The following is a 13,277-nucleotide window of genomic DNA, read 5'->3' as shown; positions in this document are numbered from 1 at the left end:
TTTGGATGGCTTCAAGCAATTTAAATGAAATTCCAGTTAGTTTGAAAGAGATTGTCTGAAGCTGAGAGGCGTTGGATTAGATTGACAAAAAGTTCGTCAGTCCAGGGCAACAGCTTTTAAGGCAAATTTGCCACTTCAACTGAGCGCCCAATAATCCGCTGCCCGCCACGACACCGCGTCCTACGCCACAGCTCTCCCCGAGGCGTGTTGCACCCGTGAATGCCACGGCGTCCGTGGCTTACAGCCAGATTCGTCTTGTACCTTTGAAGGGATGCCAAAAACAACGTATCATTATACATCTGCCAAGCGAACCATGCCCATCGCGCCCAACGAGTTACAATGGCCCAGGTGAATCCATCCCGGCATCACACCTGCGGGACATCCCGAAACCTGCTCCCGTCTCAGCACCTCTCCTCCGATGATGTCGGTTGTAACCAATGCCCTGTCAACCTAGGCTCTGTTGCTGTTAAGGCCCTGAGGCATGCAAAGCATGGGTCGTCAAGGCCACAAGATTTCTCTACCACATCCGCGAGAGAACTCATCGTTAAGGCCATACAAGAGCTTTTCATTACGCGCGAAATGTATAATTCAACAGCAAAACAATTCGACGTTATTTTCCTGCAGAGGTTCATCACCTTTGATCATCAACATGGGAACTTCTCCAATGACGAAAATACATTAAGCGCGAGAGACGTGAGATAAAGTAAATGTTCACCGTGCCGTTGTCAGGTTACAACCCGCCCCACAAAAATCGCACGTAGCATACATCCTCCATTTGAACCTTCCTCGAAAGCCAATGGTCTTGAATTCAACCTGGAACGGGAAAGCGTCAGTCACGAGCTGATGAGCCAGAAGTTTTCAACGCACTCTTATTCCGGGACGGGTTGAAAATTGATTTATGGACTACGTTGATTACCCCATCCCGATTCTTTGGCTTTGCAACAAGTAAATCCTTCACATTTGAGACCCGCGATAACGCAACGTAAAGTTGACCATGAGCGAATATGTCTGTCTGCAGAAACACCCCGACCCGCGCAAGGGTTTGTCCTTGGCTTTTTTTGATGGACATGGCGTACGCCGGCTTGACTGGAAACTGAAATCTGAAAAACGACTGGCCCGATCCCTTATTCGCCTTAGTCTGTAGCTTTATCCTAGGCAAAGTAACTTCTTCGCCACCAAATGGCCCACCCATTATCACGCCACATAAAAAACCTTGCGCAACTTGAGTTAGAAGGACCCGAGTCCCGTTGCAAATACCATTTCCAATCCTCAAGTTACGGGTCACCACAACTGGCATCCCAACTTTTAGGGTTAAAATATGATCCGGCAGTCCCTGTGGAGAAAGCTTATTCAGGCACTCTTCCGGTAAACTGTCAAATGCATCGGGATCCGGAGTATCAATTGACCTCAAAACAGTAGCCTGACCCGGAAGCATCCTCATCACTTCCTCATTGATATTCTTGACGTCTCTGTTCAATGGGGCCAATATGCATCGCTCATTCAGGTACTTGACTTTTTCTCCAATCGGTTTTCTGTTTTGTTTGGATATATCCTTGTACACAAAATCAATCAATGTGATGCTACTTGTGACATCCGAATCAAAATCAATAATGTTTATGTTATTTAGATTGATAACCTCGAAGTCGTTTGACTGGTTAACCCCTTCGCCAAGGGCTAACAGGGACTCCGCAAAATTGACGTTGTCGGCTGCCTCATCTTCCGCCAGTGCCCTGGCAAGCCGCATGTTTTCCTTCAGCTTTAACTGCGTGAGTGCCTCCCAAAGTACCGACGATTTCAATGTTGCATTAAAGGACTTAGGAAATTCGGCGTATTTCACAACAGGAAGAATTTGTCTGAAGTCGCCAGCGAATACGACAGTCTTCCCGCCGAAGGGTTGATTGGAACCACAGAGCCGCTGTAAAGTGATACTCACCGCCTCAATTGCAAAGCGGTGAATCATGACGATCTCATCCCAGATGATGAGGTTTGAATTGATCAGCTTTTTGCCCAAAATCGTGTCGGCCTCCACGGTGCACTCGGCTCCCTCAACTGGATCGATGGGAATGCTGAAAGCGGAATGTGCAGTTTGGCCGCCGCGGAGCAGGAGCGCGGCAACCCCTGACGAGGCGACTACAATATTCCGGTGACCTCAAACCTTGGATGCATCAATGATTGAATTGAGGAGGAAGGTCTTCCCCGTTCCTCCCGGCCCATCGATATAGTACATTCTCCCTTTCGCGGAACCCAACGAGCTTACAACCTTCTTGAATATCGTCCGTTGGCCATGGTTGAACTGCGCCTGGTGACGTTCAAGTCGTGAGCATATGTCGGTTGTTTGGTGAGGCGTCAACCTTTCTCGTCGCATCTCATCAAGGATACCTCTTTCTTCGGAGGAAACAGCGATTCCGCAACTCGCCAGCGAGCTAGCCATGCTTTCCATCATCGCCTCGAGGCGGAAAATGCCGAGGACACGGCGCTCTTCCAACCGTAGTTGGCGGCTATTCCGTACCGTCATGTCCACTCGGATTAAGTCGTCGGTAAGAGCCTCGAGATGCGCATCAAACAGTGCCTTTGGGTCTGAAGGCGGAGAGTGGACGCAGATGATAGCGTACATTTGGGTGAGTTGGTAGCCCGACTGAACTAACCCCGCCTCCGCCAAAGCTAAGTCATAGAGAGAATCATTCGCGAGTAATCCGCGAGCGTTGCAAGCATCCTGGTAGGAAGCATAGAGTTCGCCATTGAATTTCCGGAAATCTTCAAAGGATTGTGCCCCCTTTATGTGGAGCAGCAATACTCAAAGGTAAAATTTTTCCCCAGCAAGATAAGACACCGTGTAAATCCTGCCAACGCATTCTGCTTTAGTTTTTCGAGGTTTCCACTCCTTTTCGCCCTTATGCCACCAGAAAAATACAGGAATGTCCCCATATAGTAACGTTCTTGCTCGCCGGCCATCTGCACCAACTGCGTCCGTCTGATTCAGTTGTAGATAGCCTGTAAGCGTTGTTCGTGCTGCTTTCCCGCTTTTGATCTGACCTTCAGCCCCCTCGTTCTCATTGAAATAGACAACTTTTTCGTTTTCTTCGTGAATGGTAAGGCGAGTTACCGCCGGTGATCTATCTGAAAGGGGAAACTTAAAAAGACGCCAAGCAGCTGCAGTTGATGTGTTAGCTCCAAAAGTAGTTAATCAGGAGAACCAAAACTTCTACTAACCTTCAGGCGGTGATATATACCGGGCGTCAATATAAGCCTTAGTCTCATCTTCGACTTCCAATGCCATGTAACTCCGGTCATGCCCCTTTGTTATGTACTTATACAAGTATTTGATTGCTGTGCTATGTACCGGAATCTCAACGTTTATGTGGCACTGGAACATTAACGTGAGGAATTTGTTGAAAGGCACAACTGAACCGTTGTCAAACCGTGTGGCTTGTTTCTGGACAAAACGTCCGTCATTGCGTCGCAAATACACAGGATATGCTCCATCGACAGTGACTGTGCGTGGCGAGAAGGGTTTCGGGAATCCTAGCTTGCAACCCTTCTCCCGAAAACAAGACCTGCCCTCGCATGGGCCGTGTAGCATAAACCGGGTGACAAGGGCGTGCAGTTGCGGCTCTTCAACTTCGTCGGGGATTTCCGCTGACACAAGGAGATCAATTTTTTCCGGCGTAGTCGGCTTGTCCTTTTTGTCGAGCGTGACCATCAGGTGGGCGTGCGGCAAACCGCGCTTTTGAAACTCAATGGTGTATACGTATGCAACCACCTTTCCAAGACGACCCATTTTCACAAGTTCATGTATTAATCCTTTAATCTTGAGACGAAAGACTCGCGCGACAATCGTGGGATGGTCGAAGGCCTTTTCGCCCTTTGGAATCATCGACGCTATCGCAATCCAATCTGGATTTGCGGTCATGGTTATAAAAAGGGACGGCGGGCCGAACTTGTTGCAAATTGCCATTGAATCGTAGTAAAGTTGGCTCATTCCGCGGGGACTTCCAATAAAAGTGGCAGGCAACACGACACGCCTAGCTGAATAAGATTTCTGGTTCTCGAGACCCTTTATCAGTGCACTATATTGACTCGCCTTCATAGCTTCCTGATTATCCCTTATGTACTGCAATCGTTGGCGTTCAACGCAAACGTACATATCGACAACAAATTCTTGGAGGAGTGATTTGCCGCGAAGAATTGGGGAGAACCTTCCAGGTCGGTCGAAAAGGAGATGCGCGTACCATTCGAGTGATCCCACTTTCCTGTTCTTGACTGAAGGCAGCGTCAGCTCATTGATCTAATTTCCAGTAAGCGGGACTGGCAAACCCCTTTCAGTTGAACAACGGTAATGCAAGTGCCATTGCTGTTCGCCCCTCGGAAAAAAGAGCGGGTATCGTAGAGGAAAATAAGAAGAATGCGTGTCTGAAATTGAAATCAACTTATCATCCTTGCGGTGGAGTAAAATATCTCTTTCCTGCAGGATTTCCCCGTCGCCCGCCACCACCGCGGCCACTTCGCTGAGGGTAGGCTCATTGTACCGCTTTGGGTCTGCGCCGGGTCTTGAGATCCCTTTAAGCTTCAGCGTTTTCGCGTTCGACTCTTCGAGGACCTGACGTGCCGATTTGAACAACTTTGCATAAGGGTTATGCTTATACATATAGGCCATGATTGTTGAAACGGTCGAAGGTTGCAGCCTTGAAACTCCCCCGTTGATGATTCCCAATCCTTGTGCCTTCCGAACCCGAAGTTCTGCCTCGTTTGTTCCATGATCGCCGACGACGAAAATTTGGGCAAACCCCGGGTCAGCCAGTCTTAAAGGCTCAATGCTAGAAATCAGGTGAGTAAGGCCGCCGCTCATCCGAAAAACATTAACACCAGCCGGCCCCTGCACCGAGTAGTCAATGTTGGTGCGCAGTGACGTAAATGACACGGCGTTGTTGTACATCCGCGTCAGATTCTGGAAGTTAAGCGCAGCTGGAAAGCACACATTAGTTGTTGGATTGTTGGATAACGTCCTTAAATGAGGTACTCACAAGGAGTCTTCAGTGTGAACAGCTTCTCGAGAACTTTTGGGTAGCACTTTGCCGCTTCGTCAAATATAGGCAGCCTTACTTTGTTCTTCCCACAGCACATTGTATAGTCTATTGCCGCCTTGTTCTTATCGCTGACTGCACATTCACCAGCCCAGTGCAAGGCCCCACAGGAAGCGCAAAGACGATTGCACAGCCCAATATTATGTGGTATACTGACAAAGTCGAAACCAAGAATCTTCTTTTCACAGTTTCGTGACGGGTGGTCAATGACTTTTCCCTTTGATTCTACCATCCCGTCAGGTTTCTAAGAGCGCAAACATCAAGTCAATTCGTTCGAGCAGAAAGACAAATGAGTCAGTATTTCAACTTGGATATTGAATCAATTACATAGCCAACAGAAATGCGCGACCTACGTTTCGCGACGGCGGTGACTTCACCTTGCTGAATTACTTGAGAGCGGAGACTGGTTTGGAGGGTACAGTAAAAGTGGTTGGCGCTTGAGTCTTCACCGGTGATTGGAGTTTGCGGCTGCCTGCGGTGTTGGCTGATGGTTCTTTTCTACTCAAATTTATTCTTAGTGCCTCATCATTGCCTCACTATTTGTCATTCAAAATTTCTCCTTCGTTCGTCGAGTCTCTATATTTCTATCAAAACCTGGACCAGTTTGGTCCATACAAAAATTTAGCCGGTTCTGATCAAGATATGTCTGCCGCTATACAGTCTGTGCTCATCATGCGAGGCTTGAGCGTTGCGCTGACCTTCTCGGGCCGTTCGCCCGGGCTGGTTTTCGCGTTCTTCTCTCTTGCGCAATCGTCCGTGCCAAGTCATTAATCTTGAGACCATTAGCGTTGGTGGCTGAAACATTAAGTGGTGCTTCCCATCAGAATCAACTGTATGCCTTTGGCCAGTTCAGTTACAGGGCGCTCACTGCACTATGAGACTCCCCCCTTCCCTTCAGTTTTAGTCAATCAGGTCATCGGGGATTTGGGGGGCATTTTCATTTCAGATAAGCGGCTCAACGATACTCGGGTCAGATCACCCAATTAATGCGGCGAGTCTTCATTTATGAACTCCAGCGTGGAGTAGGCACATATTTGTGTTCGCCGTAGCATCGCCCCTGTATGATGAGATGAATCATCCTGGGGCAGCAGAACACAGAGATGAGTGAGTTCGTGGAAGGATAATTCATTGCATCATAGAAATGAAAGAACAAGGAAAAGAAGAAAAAGACAAAAAGAAAGAAACACTAACCTGGGGCAGCAGAACACAGAGATGAGTGAGTTCGTGGAAGGATGAGGAAAAGGGCTTCCACGTCTCTGCTGCCTCAGGTAACTACATACAGGATGTCACGACTGTGAAAGGTGAGAGAAAGGTTTGAAGCAGGAAAACATGAGAGAAACATGAAACAACAACACTACAACTCAACACCCCCCCTTGCTGAAAACCAGATGGAAACAAAAAGAAAAGAAAAGAAAAACAGGAGGAAAAGAAACAGAAACAAAAGAGGACTAGACTACGCCGAACCTGGTACGATGATCTTCAAGGAGAACACGACTGAGGGGTTTTGTGAGCATGTTGGCAAGCATGTCCTTGGTTGACACGTGGAGGACTGATATTTTTCCGCTTTTGACACACTCACGCGAGAAATGATACCGCGCGTCGATATGCTTGGTGCGGGCGTGATGTTCGGGATTCTTGGCTAGGGCTTCGGCTCCTGCGTTGTCGACGTGAAGAGGGATTGCTGTGTGGGGACGCAGGCGGAGCTCGGTCAGAACATACCGCAGCCAAAGACCCTCCTTGCACGAGTCCAACATCGCCTTGTATTCTGCTTCCGTGCTTGAGAGGGAAACAGTGGCTTGCTTCCGAGACTTCCAGGAGACGGCCCCGTCGCCAATGCGATACGTGTAGGCTGATGTTGATCTTCTGTCATGGCGATCCTCGGCCCAATCAGAATCCGAAAAACCCGCACAGGTCAAGGAGCCGCCTAGACGGAGACGTAGGTGTTTGGTGGAGATCAGATAGTGGAGCACACGGATTGCCGCCTTCCAGTGTGCCTCTGAGGGGTCTCGCAGGAACTGGGAGAGTCGGTTTACTACAAACGCAACGTCGGGCCTAGTGCATTGTGATGCCCAGAGCAGAGCGCCAATGAGTCGGGGATATGGACCGGAAGATGCTTGTTCCCCTGCTTTCCGGGGGACGAGGTCCTTGAAAAACAAGTCGGTTGGAGTACGGACAGAGATGGGGGAATCAGTCAGAAAGCGCTTCTGAAGGTCGGTGATGTAGTGTTCTTGAGAGATGTAGAGAAGGTGGTCGTCCACCTTCCTGTCAATCTTCATGGAAAGAAAATGATGTAGTTCTTCGTCCGCCCCTATCTTAAACCGTTTGCCGAGCGCTTCAATCAGGGGGCCAACGAAAGAAGGTTCACCTACGATAGCCAGGTCATCCACATGCACCGTCACTGCGCCAGCAAGGGTGCCGTTTTTGATTGTGAAGTACAGCGTTGGGTCATACTTGGACTGGGTAAGACCACACTGTACAAGGCCGGTATGAAGCTCGCGGTTCCATTTGCGGGGAGACTGCTTGAGACCATAGATTGAGCGCTTGACCTCACATACCCAGTCGGGATGTTCCGGGTCCTCAAAACCCGGCGGCTGTTCCATATAGACCGGTTCCTGCAGGCGTCCATTCAGAAAAGCCGACTTGAAGTCCACTTGTCGGCCGATCCACTTCTTGATTGCCAGTAGACTAAGAATCAGGCGAAGAGTTTACAGACGAAGCGTCGGTGCAAATACCTCATCGTAATCTTTCCCATGTACTTGCGTGTAGCCCATGGCGACTAGTCTAGCCTTAAGCTTCTGTATAGAATTGTCCGGACGACGCTTAATCTTAAATACCCACTTAGATTTTATGATTTTCCGTTTAAGCGGGCGAGGGACTAGTTGCCACGTATCCATGCCAATCAGGGAGAGAAATTCTTCATCAGCGGCCTTCAGCCACTTGGACTTGTGCGGGGAACGAAGCAGTTGCTTCCAGGTCTTGGGGGTATCCGGCTCATCGTCAGGGGTTGCTGATTTTGCCCAGTTGCCGTACCGATCAGGAGCACGCCTTTGACGACCGGAGCGACGGTTCGGGGGAGAGGCTGGTCTGGTTGCTGGTGCTTCGGGCACGGGAGCTGCTGGTGCTGGAACCGACAGTGGAGGCAGCTGTTGGCTGATGATCTTCGGAGGAGGCGAGGGTGAAGGTGACGGGGGAAGGGGAAAGGAGGAAGGAGAACAAGGAGATGACGGAGGGACGGGGGGCGGGGAGGATGGAGTCACAGGAGACGGAGGAGGGGCTGCCAGGGAGGGCGGCGAGGCGGGGCACTGAGCTTGAGGTCGGTCCGCCGGTGCATGAATAGACGCCGTAAGACGGCGATCAAATCTCGGTTGAAGGGGGATGTCGAGAGGTGGCAGCGATTGCGTCGGTGAATCCAGGCCTAGAATGGAGTGCGACTCACGCCGTGGTGGGACTGGCTGAGGAGCCTGCAGGATCGGCCAAGGGAGTTCAATTGCCTGACGAGGCGGCTCCTTCTCAAGCTTTGATCCATAAGGAAAACTGCAGTCGTCGAAGAGCACATCGCGGGATTTGATCACAGTTCTCCGTTCAAGGTCCCACACTCGGTACCCATTTCCATCTCCCAGGTATGAAAGTAAAAGAGCCGACCGTCCCTTCATGTCAAGTTTCTTCCGGTTTGCTTCCGGAACTTTATACCACACCAAGCATCCAAAGGGGTGTAGACCGGTGATGTCGACAAGAGGCTTCCCCAGAGTTTCGTTTGGTGGCTTGAATCCGGCTGGGGTGTAGCAAGGGACGGAGTTTAGGGAAAACGACACATGACGAAGTGCGTCAGCCCAGAAGAATTTTGGGAGGCCGGCACTCATTAGTGAGCACCGAATGAGATTCCCCAGCGTTCGGTTGGTCCTTTCAGCGACACCGTTCAATTCCGGGGAGTGGGGTGGGCCAGGTTCATGGACAATTCCGGCGTGATCCAGATAGGTCATAAACTCAGAGGACAAGTATTCTCCACCGTTGTCGGAGCGGAGCGCTTGGATTTTGTGGGACCCATCCTTCTCAAAGTGGGCACGGAAGATTTTAAAGCAGGAAAACACATTTGACTTTGATTTCATTGGGAAAACAGAAACAGCTTTAGAGAAGTCATCGATGAAAGTGACAAAGTAATTATAGCCTTCTCTTGATTGTACCTCAAATGACCCCACATCCGAATGTATGAGTTTGCCGGGGGTATTGGACCGGTGTGCCGCTCGAGACTTGAAAGAAGATCTGTGCATTTTGGACTGAACACAGATTGCGCACCGTTGTACTTTGATCTCGTTCATGAGTGTGGGTTTGATCTTTAGAGTCTTCAGAAGTGCTTTCAGAGGTTTCAGGCCTATATGTGACAGGCGTCGGTGGAATCCCAGGAGGGAGCTGTCAACAGATGACAGTGAACGGGAAGAGGTTGAGAATGACTTTACCTTGTTGGACGGCAAGTAGTAAAGGTTTCCTTTACGGTATCCTTGTCCAACAGAGTCGCCGCTCAGCTTGACTGAAGACAAGGTGAAGATGTCGCACCTTTCCTTGTCGAAGACACAGGTGAGTCAGGCATCGCACATCGCGGCGATGGACAACAGGGGTTCATGAAGGTCAGGGACAACAAGAGTGGGGACCGAGACCGGGGAGGACAGTGGAAGAACGGTCGTGCCGCGGTGAGAGGCTGCAACGAGAGAGTGATCTGCAAGTCTGACCGGAGTGCTGTCCGGCTTAATGTTCGTGACGCCCGACGTGTAGGGGGTCATGCAGTTTGAACATCCTGAGTCGAGATTTGCGTCACGGAGAGCGTTCGGATGGGCGACTGATGCTTGCACGGATTCCACAACTGCATTCCCGGCTCTTGCGGGTGGTTGCGAGTAGGTGTCATCGTCTGAGCCCGAGTAATCCAAGTCGTCCTGATCATTGTCTCCGCCTCCAAGTTCAACGACGGTGGTTTTCCCGGCTGTGGCGTGGGGCCTCTGGCCCTGTCTACCTCTGCGGTGGCCTTGGCGACGAGGGCGATCAGTGGAGCGAGATGACTCCATCGGACGAGGGCGAGATGAATCTGTTGGACGATTCTGCTTGTGCTCAGTTAGGATACGAGCTGCAGTCTTGCAGGCCGATAGTTCGTGGCCATTGACGTTGCAGAAGGTGCAGAAAAGGGCCGCGTTAAATGGGGGTTGGGTCTTTCGATCAGTCGAGACGTTGGCTCAAGCAACGGATTCAATCAGCCGAGTTTCTTCGAGACGTTGTTGACGACGAAGGGACTCCTGACGGAGAGCTGAGACAATCCTCAGGGATGAGACCTGGCTCTCATTCATGAGCGCAGACACACAAGGGAGCCAATCAGGCGGCAGAGAGTTGAGTAACAAAGTCGCATGAATATCGTCCGGGGTAAGAGGTTTCTGCGGAGTGACTATCGCGTTCAGACGTTCGGCGTACGAGTGGAGCTCGTCGATGTGTGCTTCCACATCGTCACCCGTCATTCTTGCGGTCGTGAGCTTGCGTAGCCAGAACATGCGCCCACCGGATGAGGAGTCCTGGTGAGCTTCTTTTAGCGCATCCCACATCCCCTTCGCGTCCTGAATGAACGAACGGATGTACCGCAAGTTGACCGGTTCGATTGTTCGCGAGATGACGGAGCAGACGGCCATGTTGTCTTGCTCGAAAGTTGCTCGTCGGGGGCCTTTGTCGTTGGGGTGTGTCGGCTTGATGATGTAAGAGACACCGGTCACATTGAAATGAATTTCCAGAAGGACCGTCCAGTCAAGGTAGTTTGAGTTGATTCCTGGAGCTTTGAGGGCCTCGACGCCCGAGATTTTGAGAGCCGGGTGGCTGAGGAGCTCCATGTGCGGTGGAGCGGCTTTCTGAATTTGATCGCTGGTCGACATTTTGATAAATGGAGCGAATGGGGTGATCCTTCAAGAGATTTACGAACTGAGTTTCTGTTATTTTACGTGCTAGAGCTGTAACGCAGTGGGACTCATAACCTGATGAGATGAATCATCCTGGGGCAGCAGAACACAGAGATGAGTGAGTTCGTGGAAGGATAATTCATTGCATCATAGAAATGAAAGAACAAGGAAAAGAAGAAAAAGACAAAAAGAAAGAAACACTAACCTGGGGCAGCAGAACACAGAGATAAGTGAGTTCGTGGAAGGATGAGGAAAAGGGCTTCCACGTCTCTGCTGCCTCAGGTAACTACATACAGGATGTCACGACTGTGAAAGGTGAGAGAAAGGTTTGAAGCAGGAAAACATGAGAGAAACATGAAACAACAACACTACAACTCAACAAGAAGATCTCTCTTGTTCAAATGTTTTCACGCGAACTTAAGACAACAGACACCATTTCCCTGCGACTTGATAGTACCACGCCCCTTCGCTTCCAATTTGTCACATCTCACTTGATCACTGTATGTTTTACATTCCAGTTGACAAAAAATTTTTGGAACTTGCTCATAGTTCCTTCAAAGGACCTTGAATTCCGGACAAAAAATGATCCTCAAACTGTAGGACGAAGGGAGAAGGAAAACAGACGCTTCAGATTAGAGGAAATTACAGACTTTCTGTAAGATTGGTTTGGGAACGCTTTGTTTGATATTAAGTCAACAAGCGCCTTGTAGAGCCGCCGCGCCTGACACTCGGCCGATACTATGTCGCTGATAAAACTGACTTATGTGCAAGGAGTTTGGAAAAAAACCGCTCCACCTAGGGTGTCTGAGTGGATACATTCCCGTCAGAATGGCCTATTCGCCTACTACGGCAACGGGAGATTACGCACCAACCTGTAAACCTCACAACTTCTTGAGGCGTTTGGCGGCATCCAAGAGGATAGCCTTGCGCGGTCGACCTCGGGTTGGTTTAACTGCCACCTCCTCTTCATCGTCTTCCTCTGCCTCAGGCTCGACTTCCACCTCATCGTCTTCTTCACCGGCAGATTCTTCTTCAATGACCGCCTTTGCCTTGCCCTTAGAGCCAGAGGGAACGGGGTCCGGCGACATCTTCGTGAAGATCCTTTTGCAGGGGGAAACGCTCGGTGTAGTTAATGGAGAGGTCGGGTCTTCCGATCCAAGCTTCAATCTATAAATCACTTTCAGTCAGTGGCTAATTGCTGCCTAGTCTCCGGGCCACGCACATGTTTCTTCCTTTGCCATGAGGACCCAACTTCGCAGGTGAGCCTGAGCCACTTGCTCGGCTGGGTTGGTGCCCGCTGGTTATACTGCAGTCGTTGACCTGTAATTGTTATCCGGTCAGCGAGCTGTGAGGGAAAAAATGATAAGTCCTTACCAAAATGACAGCCATTTTTTGATCAAGGTCAAAGTCGACTAAAACCCCGCTGATTTCACATTCCCGCCCAATGACGTAGAGCGCGTGAGTCTTGATAAAGTTTTTTGACCCGGGGACAACATATTTGACCTTGAAGGATTTGTGACGTCGTTCCTAGCAGTAACAGCTCAGTTTCTGCGCGAGATTGAAAGACTGGATGGCTTACTTGAGAATCCCAATCACTATGCTCCATTGTGACTTCGAGGGCTCTGTCATTCCCGGCAGTGACTTCTTCTCGTTTGATGACGATTCCGAGGCCGATTACACTTGCCTTATTGGCGAAATCGAACCCCTCCTCGCCAATTTCCCTGACGCGCGAGACCGAATGTTGATTGTACGTCAAAATTGGCGTCTTGCCGTCGTTCGTCGCAATTAACTTCCCAGCCATGAAGTAGACAACATTCGCAGCCAGGACGTTGGCAAGGGCGGTGTTTGTAGTGAGAGTGATCTCAAAGTCTCTTTGGGCAGCCCCGTCGACACCGGCGCATTGCAAGAATGATTGCGTCGTCACGTTACCGTACTGGTTTGCGCGTATGTTTTCTGGAACAGACTGTGGGGACCTTTAGCGAAAACGTCACACGTATGACGCATGGGGGCAACGTACATCCGCGAGAGGTTCGTACATGCTCGTCATGTGAACGGGGTGGTTTGGGTTCCTGTTCATAGCCATTCCTAATCTATAATGTTAGATGTGCTGGTGAGGATCGGTGGTGCGCGTTACGGTCGATTTCTGGCGCTGTCTTGGTGAAGGCTAAGGTGGAAACCAATATAAAATAATTATAAGGTAAATTGTTAACAATGTGGATAATAATGAGATCAATTGTACTAAAGTTTTTGATTTAAACACTCGAATTGAGAC

At 49.9% G+C, this 13,277-nt stretch overlaps 1 protein-coding gene across 1 annotated transcript; it reads right to left on the bottom strand.

Moving 5' to 3' along the window:
• Window positions 1-11,886: 11,886 nt before the first annotated feature.
• Window positions 11,887-12,093, bottom strand: PtA15_1A780 (uncharacterized protein; the record flags this gene model as incomplete). The annotated part of the gene is made up of 1 exon (XM_053165843.1): window positions 11,887-12,093. One exon carries the CDS (start codon window positions 12,091-12,093, stop codon window positions 11,887-11,889), a length of 207 nt encoding a protein of 68 aa, XP_053016994.1.
• Window positions 12,094-13,277: the final 1,184 nt, after the last annotated feature.

Source organism: Puccinia triticina, chromosome 1A, assembly GCF_026914185.1.
Source record: "Puccinia triticina chromosome 1A, complete sequence".
In the NCBI taxonomy this organism is placed as follows: domain Eukaryota; kingdom Fungi; phylum Basidiomycota; class Pucciniomycetes; order Pucciniales; family Pucciniaceae; genus Puccinia; species Puccinia triticina.
This window is presented reverse-complemented; position numbering and strand designations above follow the sequence as displayed.